The sequence below is a fragment of the Macaca fascicularis genome, chromosome 15 (genome assembly GCF_037993035.2).
Source record: "Macaca fascicularis isolate 582-1 chromosome 15, T2T-MFA8v1.1".
Taxonomy (NCBI): Eukaryota; Metazoa; Chordata; class Mammalia; order Primates; family Cercopithecidae; genus Macaca; species Macaca fascicularis.
In genome coordinates, this window is record NC_088389.1 from 92,420,588 (window position 1) to 92,439,539 (window position 18,952).

Consider the following 18,952-nt stretch of genomic DNA (forward strand, 5'->3'; position numbering starts at 1 on the left):
AGTAGAGACGGGGTTTCACCATGTTGGTCTTGAACTCCTGACCTCAGGTGATCTGCCCACCTCGGCCTCCCAAAGTGTTGGGATTACAGGCATGAGCCACCACACCCGGCTCTTCTGTCAGGATTTTTAAGGGGGACAGATAATCGTGTTCCCTTCCCCTTCCACCCCCAAAATTTTTGATTCACAACTGACTGACAAAAAGACATAGTGTTAGAGATCATAATATCAGCTTTATTGCTAGCACTTTCTAGAGAAAGAGAACATGTGCATTCTGTAGACAGGCTCTTCTAGAAAAGATAAGAGAGAGGCCTGAGCTATGCATGCTCAGTTACTTATTCCAGTCTCACCTCAACAGTTAGATAAGTCACTCCTTTTTTTTTTCTCCCTGAGACAGAGTCTCACTCTGTCGCCCAGGCTGGAGTGCAGTGGCACAATCTCAGCACACTGCAACCTCTGCCCTCCGAGTTCAAGCGATTCTCCTGCCTCAGTCTCCAGAGTAACTGGGAATATAGGCGCCAGCCACAGCGCCTGGCTAATTTTTTGCATTTTTAGTAGAGACAGGGTTTCACCATCTTGGCCAGGCTGGTCTTGAACTCCTGACCTCGTGATCCACCCACCTCGGCCCCCAAAGTACTGGAATTACAGGCATGAGCCACCGCACCCGGCCATCACTCCTACTTCTAGGGGTGTGTGTGTGTGTGTGTGTGTGTGTGTGTGTCCATCTGTGTCTGTCTCCTGTCCACTCTGGTCCTCACTGATGGTGGGGTGTGTGTGTGTGTGTGTGTGTGTGTGTGTGTGTCTGTCCATCCATGTTTATGTCTCCTGCCCACTCCAGCCCTCACTGATAGAACAACACTGAAAGCATTTCTCCTGCATTTGAGAAAATACTTCTAGTCCACTTCCATGCTATTTCATTGTTTTCCATTGCTGTTTGCTGTATGATGTAAATAATCAAATAGGCCAGGCGCGGGGGCTCATGCCTGTAATCCCAGCACTTTGGGAGCCTGAGGCGGGTGGATCACCTGAGGTCAGGAGTTTGAGACCAGCCTGACCAACATGGAGAAACCCCGTCTCTACTAAAAATACAAAATTAGTCGGGCATGGTGGCACATGCCTATAATCCCAGCTACTTGGGAGGCTGAGGCAGAAGAATCGCTTGAACCTGGGAGGCGGAGGTTGTGGTGAGCCGAGATTGCAGCATTGCACTCCAGCCTGGGGAGTTCAGGACATCTGCCTCTTCTGTTCATTGGGAAATAATGTCTAACTGTGGAGGAGGAAAGGTGGGGACTCCTAAGCCCTTCTTTCCCATCTTTTTGGATTGGTGCCATTTTAGACACCAGAAACATTGAGTTAAAATTTTATTTCAAATGAAATTTTAAGACTTAAAATTTTTAGTCTTTTTTTTTTTTTTTTTTTTTTTTTTTTGAGACGGAGTCTCGCTCTGCCGCCCAGGCTGGAGTGCAGTGGCCGGATCTCAGCTCACTGCAATCTCCGCCTCCCGGGTTCACGCCATTCTCCTGCCTCAGCCTCCCGAGTAGTTGGGACTACAGGCGCCCGCCACCGCGCCCGGCTAGTTTTTTGTATTTTTTAGTAGAGACGGGGTTTCACCGTGTTAGCCAGGATGGTCTCGATCTCCTGACCTCGTGATCCGCCCGTCTCGGCCTCCCAAAGTGCTGGGATTACAGGCTTGAGCCACCGCGCCCGGCAAAATTTTTAGTCTTAAAAGGAAGACATCTTGTTTGAAAATATAGGTGTACACTTTTCATTTCCAGCATGGAAACAAATCAAATATAGATGAAGTATGATGATAATTCCCAGGTGATTTTTTAAAAGTTAGTTTGTGGAAGAGATAACTTTAATTTCTAGCAGGATCATCATGATATGAGGACAGAGTAAGTTGTTGCCTCTGCAGTTCAAAGGTATTCCTAGCAAGGGGCACATACTGGCTTTCAGATTAACATATGTAAAAACCAACTTTCCTAAAGGCAATTCAGGTTTCACTAATGGGAAATCATAAGTCGCATCAACAGGAGCTTTTGAAATACCCAAGTACATGCTCCCAATCAATGAGTGTTAACAATTTGATCAACACTTTGCATCTTTGTCTGCTTTTCCATCATTCCAAACATAATCCTGGTGCGTGCATGCGCTTTGTCCTAGATGCAATTATTTTTATCATTATAGGAGCCAGATGTCTCAGCACAATCATTCCTGTATTGCTGTCTCTGTACATAACTCCTAGTTTCAGTATGTTCCACTTTATTAATAAGGGGACAGGAAAATCAAAGAACTAATTTCTCTGTAGTGTATGTGAATGTGTTTGCATTCATGAAGGCTTCTTTTTAATTGTGGTATTGGTAAAAAAAATTGAATGGTAAACTCCAAGGTTAATTTCAAAAGAAAATGGCCTGTTTCTCTTCCCCCTTAAGAAAAGCCTCAAAAGTACATGAACGGGCTGCAGCATTCCAGCCGTCTGAATACTGGCCAGCAGCCTTTACTCTTGGTGACTATACAGAATATTCACCATATTGCTTTCTGGCTGTGGGCGGATGTTAATTTACTGTAGGAGCAGCCAGTGTTTTGAGAAAGAGATGATGTTGTCCTATACTTTTCATTTGTTTTTCGGGTGCATTCTAAATACTGTTTCTTTCTATTCTCTGAAAGCTGATCTGAACCAGAGAGTGATACTGCACCCCACCAGTGCTGATAGGGAGGGCTGTGCATATGTGGGTGGTAGACTTCACATTATCATCCTTCTGAATGGTTTCCATAGAGATGGAACCAACAAATTCCGGTGACGTGAGGGGAAAATAAATGGATGACATAGCCTCGAAAGAAAACAAACATTTGGGCTCTTGAAAGACAATTTACGTCAGGTCTAGAATTTATTTTACGGGGTTCACTATTCCAAATTTTCTTTTTTTTTTTTTTTTTTTGAGACGGAGTCTCCCTCTGTCGCCCAGGCTGGAGTGCAGTGGCGCGATCTCGGCTCACTGCAAGCTCCGCCTCTCGGGTTCACGCCATTCTCCTGCCTCAGCCTCCCGAGTAGCTGGGACTACAGGCGCCCACAACCGCGCCCGGCTAATTTTTTGTAGTTTTAGTAGAGACGGGGTTTCACCGTGGTCTCGATCTCCTGACCTTGTGATCCGCCCGCCTCGGCCTCCCAAAGTGCTGGGATTACAGGCGTGAGCCACCGCGCCCAGCCCCAAATTTTCAACTACTGATAACATCAGAACATTTACATTTTCCTTGTAGCTATTTCTGTTTGGTATAATTTTGGCAGCAGGGTTAAAATGAGAGAATCTCAGGAGTGTTTGTCCTGCAAACCCCCATGACCCCCTTTCCCAATTAATTCCAAAAGACAGTCAAAATGATAGAGAACACTGAATATTTTGGGTGAAATGTTAATGCCATGTTGAATATATCAAGCCTCCTGTTTGAGCTGAGCTAAATGCCTTCTTGGATGTGCAGATACCTTTTTATATGTTAAAATATATTTAGGAACAAACCAGTTGAGTTAGTCAGTTGGAACATAGACTTTATAGATCACAGACACATTTTCTTAATCACTATGTTTTACCTAATTGAGTCAAACTCTTGTAAACATGATGGCAGGCCTTTTGATAGCATTTTTCTCCTGAAATGAGGGTTATTTATCATCCCTCAGATCCGAGGCTTACTGTCCTTTAATAGATCATTGTTAAGAGCATTAATACCTGTTTTATTTCAGTAGTGCCAAAAACCTATAGACTAATACAAGAAGTTTACAGTGAAAGGAGTGAGATTACATATTTGGCATCTTTGCAAAACAACAATTTTAAAGGTCTCTACCTTTAGCAGTGCTAAATAACATTAACCTCACCTTGGACTTATAAAAGGGTTGAGAGAGAAATATTACATAAGGGATGAAAAAGATGTAACTAATTAGAATAAATAGTTTTTAAGTGGAAATATGTAATAATATCTAAATAGAATTCTGGGGAAGTCCTTTTGGGAAAGGTCTATCAGCATATGCTTTAAACATTTTTTTGAAGATGAAAATGAAAAAAAACTCCAACTTTTCAAGAGCCAGTGGGTCACTGAAAATACTGATCTTAAGCCAGGCATGGTGGCTTGTGCCTGTGGTTCCAGCTCCTTGGGAGGCCGAGGCAGGAAGATCACATGAGTCCAGAAGTTTGAGGCTGTAGTGCCCAATCATTGCACCTGTGAACAGCCACTGCACTCCAGCCTGGGTAGCATAGCACAAGCCTGTATACAAACAACAGAAAAGAAAATACTGATTAGGCCAAGTGCGGTGGCTCACACCTGTATCCCAGCACTTTGGGAGGCCGAGGTGGGCAGATCAGTTGAGGTCAGGTGTTTGAGACCAGCCTGGCCAACATGGCGAAACCATCTCTCTACAAAAAATACAAAAAAAAATGTAGCCAGGCATAGTGGTGGGCACCTGTAATCTCGGCACCTGTAATACTCGAGAGGCTGAAGGAGGAGAATCACTTGAACCCAGGAGGAGGAGGCTACAGTGAGTGGAGATTGCACCACTGCACTCTAGCCTGGGTGACAGTGAGACTCCGTTTCAAAAAAAAAAAAAAAAAAGAAAAAGGAAAAGAAAATACTGGTTAAATACTAAGTTGTTTTTTTTTTAGACAGGGTCTCTGTCTGTCACCTGGACTAGCACACAGTGGTGCTCTAATAGCTCACTGTAAACTGGAACTCCTTGGCTCACCTAATCCTCCCACCTCAGCCTCCTGAGTAAGTGGGGCTTACAGGTTTCTCGGCAGGCTAATTTTTTTTTTTTTTTTAATTTTTAATAGAGACAAGGTTTCTCTATGTTGCCCAGGCTGATCTTGAACTACTTGCCCCAAGAGATTTTCCTCCCAAAGTGCTGACAGGTGTGAGCCACCACACCTAGCCTGTATACTGAGTCTTAAAACACATAGACACATATAGACAGAAAACTAGGGATTTTAAAAGTTTTTGAGTGTTCTTATAAATTCAAAATAACTTACAGATGCTAATTTACGGTTGCTATTATTCACTTGAATAATCTTTGGCAGTACATTAGTCTGATTTGAGCGTTAAGAAAAATCTCTCATATAGACGATGTTATTTCCACTGAGAGCCAAGAGATACTGGCTAGAGCGAGGTTTAGTTATTTGTCCCCATTCACAAGTACACTCATGCCCTGTGTAGTGATATTTTGGTCACTGACAGATTGTGTATATTACAGTGGTCCCATAAAATTGTATTTCTGTATTTTTACTGTAACTTTTCTGTATTTAGAAACACAAATACTTAACCATTGTTTTACAATTGCCTATAGTATTCAGTACAGTTACGTGCTGTACATGTTGGTAGCCTGGGAGTGATAGGCTATGCCATGTAGCCTAGGTGTGTAGTAGGCTATACCTTCTAAGTACGTGTAAGTACACTCTTTGAGGTTCACACAACAATGACTAAATCACCTAATGATGGATTTCTCAGAACACGTTTCTGTTAAGCCATGCATGACTGTAGAAAATTAGTAAGATTAAGCCTTGGCACAGTGGCTCACTCCTGTTATCCCAGAAATTTGTGAGGCTGAGATGGAAGGATCACTTGAGCCCAGGAATTTGAGACCAGCCTGGACAACATAGTAATACCCTGTCTCTATTAAAAAAAAAAAAAAAAAAAAGATTAAAACCCAGGGCTTCAGCTGGGTGTGGTGGCTCACACCTATAATCCCAACATTTTGGGAGGCCAAGGTGGGCGGGGTCGTTGAGCCCAGGAGTTTGAGACCAGCCTGGCCAACATGGTGAAACTCCATCTCTACAAAAAAATATAAAAATTAGCTGGGCGTGGTGGTACATACCTGTAGTCCCAGCCACTCGGGAGGCTGAGGTGCGAGGATTGCTTAAGCCCAGGAGGTGGAGGTTGCAGCGAGCCAGGATCAGGCCACTGCACCCTAGCCTGTGTGACAGAGCAAGACTCTGTCTCAAAAAACAAAACAAAAACAAAAACTCAGTGCTTCTTAATACTTAGTAGTTTTCAAGATGCAGGGATACTGTAAATCACTGTACTGTTTAAGAGAATGCAGACAGATATGCTCTTTCTGAAGAGGAACATGGCACTATGCACTGGGAGCCTCAGAACTAATGATCAGACTCGGCGTGATAATTACGCGTGACTCACACCTGTAATCCCAGCACTTTGGGAGGCCTAGGTGGGCGGATCATCTGAGTCGGGAATTCGAGACCAGCCTGGCCAACATGGTGAAACTCTATCTCAACTAAAAATACAAAATTTAGCTGGGTGTGGTGTCGCAAACCTGTAATCCCAGCTACTCAGGAGGCTGAGGCAAGAGAATGGCTTGAACCCAAGAGGTGGAGGTTGCACTGAACCGAGATCGCGCCACTGCACTCCAGCCTGGATGACCGAGCAAGACCCCATCTAAAAAACAAAAGCCCCAAAAAACTAATTATCACATATAATTTGGAATTCTACTTCTAAGAATGTATCCTTAGGAAATAAGACAGAGATAAGGATCTTCACTATTATGCCATTTCTAATATTTGAAATCAAAAGTAGTATTCAACTGGAAGGAATGCATTAAATAAATTAAGATTTACATGAAGAAATTATAACTTAAATAATTTATTTCATAAATTATTTAAAACCATAGAGCAGTTAAAATTATGTTTTTGAATTGTATTTAAAGATGTTAGACATTGTTCATGGAATAATGTTAACTGAAAAAAGTTAAGGTACAAAAACTTCTTTTATTTTTAGTAGAGACAGAGTCTTGCTATGTTGCCCAGGCTGGTCTTGAACTCCTGGTGCAAGTGATCCTCCCACCGTGGCTTCCCAAAATGTTGTTATTACAGTTGTAAGCCTCCATGCCTGGCCAATACTACTTTTAGTATAAATAGTTTATGATGTAGAAAAGAGATTGGAAAAAATGCACCTGAATGTTAACTGTAGTTATGTTAAAGTTTGGAAATTGAGTGATTTTATTTCTCAATAGTTAACTGGGTTCTTTTGTTACAAAGAATATGTATAATATAATCATAAAAAAGGTAGTAAATGTGTTCCTGACACATAAGAGATGGTTAATGAATGGTAGCTGGTTTCTTTAACATTTGAAACACACAATAAAAAAAAAAAATTGTGTTAATCATCTCACCACCCAGAGAAAACCAGCTTACATTTTGGTTCATCTACTTGTTCTTACAAACTTATAAAAACAAGATCATTTTGTATTTTACGAATTTATTTTTTGAGACAGGGTCTCACTCCCGTCACCCAGGTGGGAGTGCAGTGGTGTGATCGCAGCTCGTGTGATGGCGGCTCATTGTAGCCTCAACCTATCCTCCAGCCTCATGTGTTTTTTTTTGGTTGTTTGTGTTTTGAGATGGAGTCTTACTGTGTCACCCAGGCTGGAGTGCAGTGGCTTGATCTTGGCTCACTGCAACCTCTGCCTCCTGGTTTCAAGCGATTTTTCTGCCTCAGCCTCACAAGTAGCTGGGACTATAAGCACGCACCACCATGCCCAGCTAATTTTTGTATTTTTAGTAGAGACAGGGTTTCACCATATTGGCCAGGCTGGTCTTGAACGCCTGACCTCGTGATCCGCCCGCCTCTGCCTTCCAACGTGCTGGGATTACAGGCACGAGCCACCGTACCCAGCCTTAGTTTTTTGTAGGGGTGAGGTTTCATATATTGCCCCGGCTGGTCTCGAACTCCTGGGCTCAAGTGATTGCCCACCTCAGTCTCCCTAAGTGCAAGGATTACAGGTGTGAGCCACCGCACCCAGCCTCCATCTACTTTTCTTTCTTTCTTTTTTGAAAGCTTTGAAACTAACATCTTCTTATCTTTGACAGGCAGTGTGGTGGGGAGGTTGCCTTTCCAAGCAGTACAATATCAGGACTTCGAAATAATTTCCTGAGACTTGTATTGGGGTGTTGGTGTGTGGGTGTGTGTATGTGTGTGTGTGAGAGAGAAAGAGAGTATGTGCATGACAGAGAGTGTGTGTTTGTGTGTGTGTGTGAGAGAGAGAGACTCTGTGTGTGTGTGTGTGTGTGTGTGTGTGTACAACAGAATGGATTTTTGCTTGAACAGACTGGCTCAGCAACTGTAAATTAGTTTGCCAAATTCTAAGGGGGTGGTGAACTGGAATGAATGAGGCACACAATACATGGTGCAGGCAAATAGAAAGGGAAATCCGAACAGAAATGGGGTCATATAAAAGGCATAGACAACAGGCAGGCAGTTGTGATCTCGAATCAGACAAGAGCTGCACACATGGCTTGACACCGTGAAGACAGATGTGGCACTACTCCAGCCAAGTGCTTAGATTGCTTGACTAATAAAAAACTTTCATTTTACTCGGAATCATTATTTGCTGTGTAGAAATACGTACACACGCAGGTATACACACATACAAGTTAGTCCATCTGATAAACAGGAAAGACTTAGTGTATCCATAAAGACAGGCACAGGATGTACAATAGGAAGAGAGAGAACAATATTCCAAAGAATTCATCACAGCACAGAAGAGAACAGGAAAAACAAGCAGTGTCTGCTAAAAGGAAATGATAATTAGACAATATGAATATAATACTATGCACTCATTGAAAATGATGCTGTAAAAAATATTTGCTGATGCGAGAGATGTTCATAATATACTAATTTTTTTTTTTTTTGAGATGGAGAGTCTTGCTCTGTCGCCTAGGCTGGAGTGCAGTGGCGCGATCTCAGCTCACTGCAACCTCTGCACCCCCAGGTTCAAGTGATTCTTCTGCCTCAGCCTCCCGAGTAGCTGGGACTACAGGCGTGTGCCACCATGCCCGGCTAATTTTTTGTGTTTTTAGTAGAGATGGGGTTTCACCGTGTTAGCCAGGATGGTCTCCATCTCCTGACTTCGTGATCTGCCCACCTCAGCCTTCCAAGTAAAATAGGTCAGGCGTGGTGGCTCTCACCTGTAAGGATGAAGGAACTCAATTGGCTAACTCACATATCCAAAGCCACATTCTTGGCTAATAATTGAAGGAGATAAAGTTAGAATCCATGTTTATGTTGCCTTCTAAACATTTCCATCCTGGAATTTCAATAGCCATAGAGTTAACTGCCATGGACTCTTAGTAACTGGATAATGAGTATTCTTAAGTAGACCTCTATTAATTTCTTAGCATGTAGAACTTCTCCTGGTTAACATAAAACAAATATCCTAATAAATATATAAATAAAATATTTGAGTATTACATGTTAGATTCTTGGATGCTTTCCTATTGTAAACTGTGAATGAGGTCTTTTATCTAGGGGAAAGATAATAGCAAATAAAATTTGTGTTTATAATATTATAGGTAGCCTCAAGTGCAGTGGCTCATGCCTGTAATCCCAGCACATTGGCAGGCCGAGGCAGGTGGATTGCTTGAGCTCAGGAGTTTAAGACCAGCTTGGGCAACATGGTAAAACCCTGGCTCTACAAAGAATACAAACATTAGCCGAGCGTGATGGCATGTGCTTGTTGTCCCAGCCACTTTGGAGACTTAGGCCAGAGGATCTCTTGAGCCTTGTACATTGAGGCTCAGGGAGTCGTGATCATGCTATTGCACTCCAGCCTGGGTGACAGAGTGAGACCCTGTCTCAAAAAAAAAAAAAAAAAAGAAAAAAGAAAACCAGAGACACAAAAATAAGTACTGCTTATCCCCAAACAAAGGGTAATATTGTTACTGTGATTTAATTCTAAGCTTCTTTACAAAGGCCAAAAAGAAGCTTACTGATGTGTTATGTAATTCTCTTTAAGACAGCCTAATTATTTTCAGGTACTGACTCCTAAAACGAAGGTATTTTGTGTGCTTCTCTAAACAGCAGAGTCAGAGTTTGGACAAGACCTTTTGTTTCCCTTGCAGGATCACCCAGTATACTCCATACCAGCCTGAGGTGTCTCAGGGAAGGCTGGAGAGTTTACTCAACTACCAGACCATGGTGTGTGACATCACAGGCCTGGACATGGCCAATGCATCCCTGCTGGATGAGGGGACTGCAGCCGCAGAGGCGCTGCAGCTGTGCCACAGGTGAGAGGCCTCCCAAAGTGCTGGGATTCCAGGTGTGGGCCACCTCATTCGGCCTTGTTTTCTTTTTATAGTATATTGTAAATACTACTTTAGTCAGCTTTCTAGAGTATGACTTTCTAAAGAAACTGAAAAACTCAAGAGGTTCAAAAACCTAGAAGTTGGATATTTCCTCCCAGGGTCCTTCTTGGTGTCTCCGCCCGGATTTTGGTTGGGGTTGGGGAAGATTAGACGGGAGGGCTGAGGTTGGCAGGCGAGGGGTGAAGACATCTGCACGTTTGGTGAGGGTACCATTTTTGGGAGGAAGGACAAGGAGCCGGTGCCAGGTCCCCCACTGGGAAGTGCTGGCATGGGGAAGCAGCCAAGCGCATGCCTGGGGGCTGCAAGGGTGGCTCCAGGGGCCAGCGGGGTTGTTTGGGGAACAGGGCGAGGTCTCTCAAGGCAAGGCAGTGAGGTTAGGGTGGCAACGTGACCTTAAACAGCTGACTCGGCACCTTGTTTTGGGAGGGCAGAGGGTGGGGGCAGGGGAGGGGGAAGCTCAATTAGCAGTGGACTTTGGATAGATGTGGCTGGGGGTGGGGGTGAGGGTGCTGCTTTGAGGGCGAGTGTGGGTTAGTCGTGAGGATCCCCCCATAACACACACACATGACTGAGCACTTGGGAGCCTCTCCGTTGTTCCAAACCTTGACAGCATAGCTGAGTGGAAAGGTGTGAGGGCCTCCGTTTGGTGGGGTTGTAAGAGGGTAGCAACAAAGGTCATGGCACTGTGGTCGAGGGTGGATTCTCAGGCCCATAGAGTAGGACTTCCATTATCTCCATGGCACTTGCATGGAAGTGCCATAATTTATTTAATCTCTTGTCTATTACACATTTAGTTTATTTCCATCTTTTACTGTTGTTAATAGTGCTTCGTGTGCATCCTTATAATAAATCTTTGTCAAAACTTCTGATTATTTCCTGAAGAGCCATTTCTAGAAGTGGAGTCACTGAATCAGGATGGACAATTCACAGTGGTTCTCCAGCTCATCCCCTTCCCTCATTTGCCTTGCCAGTACTTAGGAGCCTCCCTTCCTGGTGGAATTCTCATGTAGATGGTCATCTGGTTGGGAAAGGTGCACACATTCACGCTGTGTCTTAGGTCTCATGCCCCTAGCTCTGAATGCCCATGTAAGCCTCTTTTTTGGCTTCTGCAGACTTGGGGTGGGGAGTGAGCTCCATACTTGTTCAGCAGGTTTGGGGGCCTCTGGTACATTCCAGCCATCAGCCTTTCTGATTCCTGAGCAGCCGTTGGGGGTGAGTTCAGGTTCTACCTGTGTCAGGGACACACAGCAACAAAGGGGTGCCGTCCACATGCCTCTCTGGTTATTATTCTTAGCTTTTCACTAATTTTCATCTTCCCTCTTTTTTTAAAAAAAATTGCTTTTTATTTCATTTATTTATTTATTTTAATTTTTTTTTTTTCCCCGAGACGGAGTCTTGCTCTGTTGCCCAGGCTGGAGTGCAGTGGTGCGATCTCGGCTCACTGCAAGCTCTACCTTGCGGGTTCACGCTATTCTCCTGCCTCAGCCTCCCGTGTAGCTGGGACTACAGGTGCCTACCACCACACCTGGCTAAGTTTTATTATTATTATTTTTAGTAGAGATGGAGTTTCACTGTGTTAGCCAGGAGGGTCTCGATCTCCTGACCTCATGATCCACCCACCTCTGCCTCCCAAAGTCCTGGGATTACAGATGTGAGCCACCACATCCGGCCTTCATTTATTTTTTTAAGGCAGGATTTGACTTTGTCACCCAGGCTGGGGTGCACAATCTCAGCTCACTGCAGCCTTGACTTCGCCAGTTCAAGTGATCCTCTTGCCTCATCCCCCCAAGTAGCTGGGACTGTAGGCCTGTGCCACCATGCACAGCTAATTTTTGTATTTTTTGTGGAGATGGGGTTTTGCCATGTTGCCTAAGCTGGTCTTGAACTCCTGAGCTCGAGCAATCCACTCGCCTCAGCCTCCCAAAGTACAAGGATTACAGGCATGAACCACCATGACTGGCCAATTTTATTTTTTTAATACAAAAATTGGCTGGGCATGGTGGCATATGCCTGTAGTCCCAACTATGTGGGGGCAGTGTGCTGAGGTGGAAGGATCACTTGAGCCTGGGAGGTTGAGGTTGCAATGGGCTGTGATTGCACCACTACACTCCGGCCTGGGCGACAAAGTGAGACCCTGTTCCCTCCACGAAAAAATAAAATAAGGCCAGGCACGGTGGCTCACGCCTGTAATCCCAGCACTTTGGGAGGCTGAGACGGGTGGATCACAAGATCAGGAGATCGAGACCTTCCTGACTAACACGGTGAAACCCCTTAGCCAGGTGTGGTGGTGGGCGCCTGTAGTCCCTGCTACTCGGGAGGCTGAGGCAGGAGAATGGCGTGAACCCGGGAGGCGGAGCTGCACTCCAGCCTGGGCAACAGAGCGAGACTCCACCTCAAAAAAATAATAATAAAAATAAAATAAAATAAAAATAAATAAACTATTTTATTTATTAATTTATGTATGTATGTATTTATTTATTTAAGACGGAGTCTCACTCTGTGGCCTAGGCTGGCGTGCAGTGATGCGATCTCAGCTCACTGCAACCTCTGCCTCCCGGGTTCAAGCAATTCTCCTGCCTCAGCCTACCGAGTAGCTGGGATTACAGGCACGCACCACCATGCCTGGCTAAGTTTTGTAGTTTTAGTAGAGCTGGGGTTTCGCTATGTTGGCCAGGCTGATCTTGAACTCCTGACCTCAGGTGATCTACCTGCCTCGGCCTCCTGTAGTACTGGGATTACAGGTGTGAGCCACCACACCTGTCCAGTTTACAGTTGTATCTAATCACTGTCCTTTGCTTTATTTTCTTTTTCCTCGTGGTATATTTTTAAAATTTTGAACCATTATTAAGTAATTGTTATTGAATAAACATAGAAATTGAACCATCTTAAGACTGACTTTCTAAATGGGGTTAGAATGGGAATTGGATCTATGAGCAATGCTAATCAGTAAATGCCATTAGTTATTGATGGCTCAGTGTTTTTTGTTGTTGCTGTTGTTGTTGTTTTGAGACAGAGTTTCGCTCTTCTTGCGCAGGATGGAGTGCAGCAGTGGTGCGATCTTGGCTCACTGCAACCTCCACCTCCCTGGTTCAAGCAATTCTCCGGCCTCAGCCTCCCAAGTAGCTGGGATTACAGGCATGCACCATCATACCCAGCTAATTTTGTATTTTTAGTAGAGATGGGGTTTTATCATGTTGGCCAGGCTGGTCTCGAACTCCTGACCTCAGGTAATCTGCCCACCTCGGGCTCCCAAAGTGCTGGGACTACAGGTGTGAGCCACCGCACCTGGCCTACTCAGTATTTTTTATACTGTGCTTAGACTTACCCTCGGTACCATGTTTGCTTTGCATTCTTAGAAGATAGTCTGATTTATTTAATGTTCATATTGGAATGTGCTTTTTCTTTTCAATAGACACAACAAGAGGAGGAAGTTCTTTGTTGACCCCCGTTGCCACCCACAGACAATAGCTGTTGTCCAGACTCGAGCCAAGTAATTAATTTTATTCGTGTTTTAAACTCAGGATAATGTCATGTTCATCTCTGATGTTTCTTTCTCTTTCTTACTTCCAAACTGATTGGAGGTGAATCTGAAACAGGCTTTTTTGTGGTTTAAATTGGGGTTCTGAGTTTTGCCTTCCCTCTTACTTTCTTCCGGGGATCTCTCTGGTAAGTAAGCTGTGTCAGAATTGAGTGGGGAAATACACAGTTGCCATTGCTTTACAGTAAGTTGTTGTGTTGTGTTTTCTTTTTGTGAAAAGAAAATAAAAATATTGTTTTGATTAGGTTTTGGAAAGTTTGAAAAAAAAATGGGACTCACATACAACTGTTATGATTTTGTGTGTATTCCTCGCAAACGTAGTTTACAGACGATGCACAGAGTCTCTAGGTGAGATGCGATATAGTTTAAAGTGTGGTGCCTTTCGTTCGTGCTGTAATCAGGTAAAACAAACCTCGCAACGACCGCTATTTGTAGGTATTTGCTTTCTCCTTTGTAAAAGTTGAGCATTCTTTCCTCTACCCATACCACCATCCCTTCAGAGGAGGGTTTCCGACATATAATTGGCATTAGTTTCAGCAATCTAAGGAAGTTCTTCCTCCTTGTCTTTTTTTTTTTTTTTTTTTTTGAGACTCTGTCGCCCAGGCTGGAGTGCAGTGGTGCGACTTCTGCTCACTGCAATCTCCACCTCCCCGGTTCATGCCATTCTCTTGCCTCAGCTTCCTGAGTAGCTGGGACTACAGGCACCCGCCACCACGCCTGGCTAATTTTTTTGTATTTTTAGTAGAGACGGGGTTTCACTGTGTTAGCTGGGATGGTCTTGATCTCCTGACCTCATGATCCACTCGCCTCAGCCTCCCAAAGTGCTGGGATTACAGGTGTGAGCCACTGCACCCGCTCCGCTCCCTCCTTGTCTTACTGATGGTTTTCTATTCACTTGAGAGTGATCCCAGGTGAAAGAGGCGATGGCTCTGTTGTTACAAATATTGGCTCCTTAGCCCTAGGAAGCAATACTCCTGGGTCTCTCTCAGGAAGAGATTGTGACAGGAAAAGGCAAAGGGGAGTCATAGGATGGAAGAGAGGAACAGAAGCAGAGCTGTCGGATGCTCTTGAGTTGCTGTGACACGGTTACCACTGAAGGGCCTGGTGTGGGATGGGATGGGGCAGGGGTGGGAGGACACTGTGGGAGGGCACAGAAAATGAATGCTGTCTTACTGAAAAAGAAGCGTTAGTTAATTAATTTTCCCTTGTAAACCAAAAGCACAATTGTTCTTTGTTGTCTGTCTTTCCAGATACACTGGAGTCCTCACTGAGCTGAAGTTACCCTGTGAAATGGACTTCAGTGGAAAAGATGTCAGCGGAGTGTTGTTCCAGTACCCAGACACGGAGGGGAAGGTGGAAGACTTTACGGAACTCGTGGAGAGAGCTCATCAGAGTGGGGTAGGCATACCTTTCTTGTGGGGGTCCATGGAGGTGTATCCCAACTTGTATCTGTCTGTCTACCTGTCTCTCTCTCTGTCTTTTCATGTGCCTTAATTTCTTTACCATTATCACATGCGATGGTAAAACTCTCCTTCCTGCCTCCTTGCTGCAACTTTGTTCTGTTCACTGATTCCTGGCACATCATGGGCACTCAGTACATATTTACTGAATGAATGAATGAATGAGCAAATGGAGTTCACAGGATGTGAACATACTCTGCCAGTCTTCCTGTAGTTAAGGTAATTTGCTACTCTCCCACTACTCTCAGGGAAAGGTAGCGATCTTACGCCTTTTCTCTTTTCTCTCATTTCCTTTCTAGAGCCTGGCCTGCTGTGCTACTGACCTTTTAGCTCTGTGCATCTTGAGGCCACCTGGAGAATTTGGGGTAGACATCGCCCTGGGCAGCTCACAGAGATTTGGAGTGCCACTGGGCTATGGGGGACCCCACGCAGCCTTTTTTGCTGTCCGAGAAAGCTTGGTGAGAATGATGCCTGGAAGAATGGTGGGGGTGACAAGGTAAAGGGGCTCATGTTTCTCTCCTTTTATTGTGATTATGATTTCCCTGATTCCTTCTGACCACAGATGTTGATTTCTATCTGAATTCAACTGGGCCATGTTGAGTCAGTTAAGGAAATATACAACATAGATTCAGAAGAACAATTCTGTTTGGGGTATGAGCTAGTACTTCTCAAATCCCGTAAATTTGTAAAGTTTTGAAAAATTTTGTGTGTAATTTATAACGTATCGAAGTCATATAACGCATTTGCTTAGGTTGATGGAAGCCTTGAAAGGCTAAATATTTTAGGCATGTTTTGTGTTTAGACAGTTTTGTTCTCAAAAGCATTATGCCACACGGCTCTGTAAAGACAAATGCACTGAAAGACTACAAAGCACACACTGAGTTTGCTCCGCGTTCCTTCCTAGAGGCTTCCGCCACATGTCCATTTGAGTAATTTCCAGATTTCCAAATGTACTTTCCTGATTGCTTCTCATTGGTGAAACTTCTCAGATTAAAAATGTAGGTGTTCAGAAGTAGTCTTTGTTCCTTAAAAAAAAAGAAAAGAAAAAAAAGGGCCGGGTGCAGTGGCTCACACCTGTAATCCCAGCATTCTGGGAGGCCGAGTTGGGCAGATCACAAGGTCAGGAGTTTGAGACCGGCCTGGCCAATATGGTGAAACCCTGTCTCTACTAAAAACACAAAAACTAGCTGGCCGTGGTGGCAGGTGCCACTACTGGGAGTAGTGCCAGCTACTCGGGAGACTGAGCCAGGAGAATCACTTGAACCCTGGTGGTGGAGGTTGCAGTGAGCCAAGATGGCGCCGCTGCACTTCAGCTTGGGCGACAGAGCGAAACTCCATCTCAAAAAAAAAAAGGAAGGAAAAAAAAGGAGCGGGGGACCTAGATGCATTCCAGGATTATTACTGGGGAAATTTAGAGAAAAGATTATCTTTTTGACCTTTTATAAAAGCTGGAGTTTAACGTGAGTAGCCTGAATTAGTGAATGATGTGATGATAATGTGAAGTGTGTGTTTTTTTAAATTTTATTTATTTACTTATTTATTTTGAGACCAAATCTCACTCTGTCACCCAGGCTGGAGTGCAGTGGTATAAACATGGCCACTGTGTCCAACTAATTTTTAAAATTTTTTGTAAAAACAGGGTTTTACCATATTGCTCAGGGTGGTCTTAGGGCCCAAGTGATCTGCCCACCCCAGCCTCCCAAAATGCTGGGATTTACAGGTGTGAGCCACCATGCCTGGCCCCTGTATACTTTAAATCATCTTGTAACACTAATGTTATGCTCTAGTTGTTACACTGTATTGTTTTTAAAAATTTGTGTGATTTTTTTTTTTTTTTGAGACGAAATCTCACTGTCACCCAGGTTGGAGTACAGTGATATGATCTTGGCTCACTGCAACCTCCGCCTCCCAGGTTCAAGTGATTCCCGAGCCTCAGCCTCCTGAGTAACTGGGATTACAGGTGCCTGTCACCATGTCTGGCTAATTTTTGTATTTTTAGTAGAAATGGGGTTTCATCATGTTGGTCAGGCTGGTCTCGAACTCTGGACCTCAGGTAATCTGCCCGCCTTGGCCCCGCAAAGTGCTGAGATGATAGGCGTGAGCCACCATGCCCGGCTCATAAAATTTGTGTGAGTTTTAATTGTTGTATTATTTTTTAGTTTTTCAAATGTTTTCAGTCTGTGATTGGTTGAATCTGTGGTGCAGAATCCACAGAGAGCCAACTCTTTTCAATTTCGTCAGCTATTTCCACTTTTCCTGCGTCTCCTGAGAAGTTCAGAGTGAAACTTAATCCTCCCAGTCACCATTATTATATTCATCTGGGATATTCCTGCAAAATTTTCTTTCAAAATTCCTAGACTTATTGTATATATCTTGGTGTCTCAGAGTACAATCTAAAAATCAGTAATCCTGCTGGGCACAGTGGCTCATGCCTGTAATCTCAGCACTTTGGGAGGCTGAGGCGGGTGGATCACCTGAGGTCAGGAGTTTGAGACCAGCCTGGCCAACATGGTGAAACCCTGTCTCTACTAAAAATACAAAAATTAGCCGGGCGTGGTTTCAGGAGGCTGAGGTAGGAGAATTGCTTGAAACCAGAAGACGGAGGTTGCAGTGAGCCGAGATCACGCCATTGCACTCCAGCCTGGGCAAAAGAGTGAAACTGTCTCAAAAAAAAAAAAAAAAAAAAATCAGTAATCCTGTTTAGACGAGGAATGTTTAGAAATTGTTTCTTTATGAACTTGCACCGAAGTGCATTTGCTGAATTAACTTCAAGCTGGGAAGGAAAGAAGTAATTCTATTTATAGCAGCCCCTAGTGCTGTGATTATCTGTGCTAACTGGATGCCTTATTCTTGGTGTAGAGACACCACTGGGAAAGAAGTGTATCGTCTTGCTCTTCAAACCAGGGAGCAACACATCCGGAGAGACAAAGCTACCAGCAACATCTGTACAGCTCAGGTAAATCACATGTCTGACCTGACTACTGAATGCCTTATGATATACAGAAATGAGCTACTCATTCATTCATTCATTTATTCACCATCTCCTGAGCAGTGAGCACACCAGAAATGGCAAGATCTTATTGGTGTAGAAGGCTCGTTGTCTTATGAGAACCAAAATACAGTGTTGGTTGGGTGTGGTGGCTCGTGCCTGTAATCCCAGCACTTTGTGAGGCCAAGGCAGGCAGTTTGCTGGAGCCCAGGAGTTGGAAACCCGCCTGGGTGACATGGCAAAACCCCGTCTCTATGAAAAATAAAATAAAATAAATTAGCTGGCAGTGGTGGTGTGCTCCTGTAGTTCCAGGTGCTAGGGAGGCTCAGGTAGGAGGATCACCAGAACCTGGGAGGTTGAGGCTGCAGTGAGCCATGATCATGCCACTGCACTCCAGCCTGAGTGACAGAGGGAGACTATGTCCCCAACTCCTGCCCCCCACAAAAAAAGTTGAAAAAAATACACTATGTTTTACTGGTGTTCTTTCTATGCACACCCTTTGCCTATGCATTCTCTTCACCATAAATGTTTTAATATTTTAAAAAAAGGGCATTATTGGTTTCATTTTACCCATAATCACATCTTCATATCCTGAGTAGGCTAAGCTTAAGAAAGGACAAAAGAGGCTACTCTTCACTTTTACATACACACTTAAAATATGTGTAAATAGAAAGATGGATATCAGGGTCTCTAGTGTTCTTAGCATCTGGCCAGGTTTGTTGTGGGTGACAGTTGAGACACCCTGTCTTAGGGCTGAGAAGGAGCCTCTCCAGGAATGGGTTGAGGAAGGCAAAGTGAGGGCATTTGAGATGACTGCTTGAGGGGATGGTGGTAG

The 18,952-nt window shown here is 44.1% G+C and overlaps 1 protein-coding gene across 1 annotated transcript in view; it reads left to right on the top strand.

The window, feature by feature from the left end:
• Window positions 1-18,952, top strand: part of GLDC (glycine decarboxylase) — a 114,737-nt gene that overhangs the window by 24,677 nt on the left and 71,108 nt on the right. Inside the window, exons 4-8 of the mRNA XM_005581764.5 lie at window positions 9,888-10,052; window positions 13,543-13,620; window positions 14,919-15,066; window positions 15,428-15,624; window positions 17,988-18,084. Coding sequence (XP_005581821.1) covers window positions 9,888-10,052; window positions 13,543-13,620; window positions 14,919-15,066; window positions 15,428-15,624; window positions 17,988-18,084 — 685 coding nt within the window. The remainder of the gene's footprint in view (window positions 1-9,887; window positions 10,053-13,542; window positions 13,621-14,918; window positions 15,067-15,427; window positions 15,625-17,987; window positions 18,085-18,952) is intronic.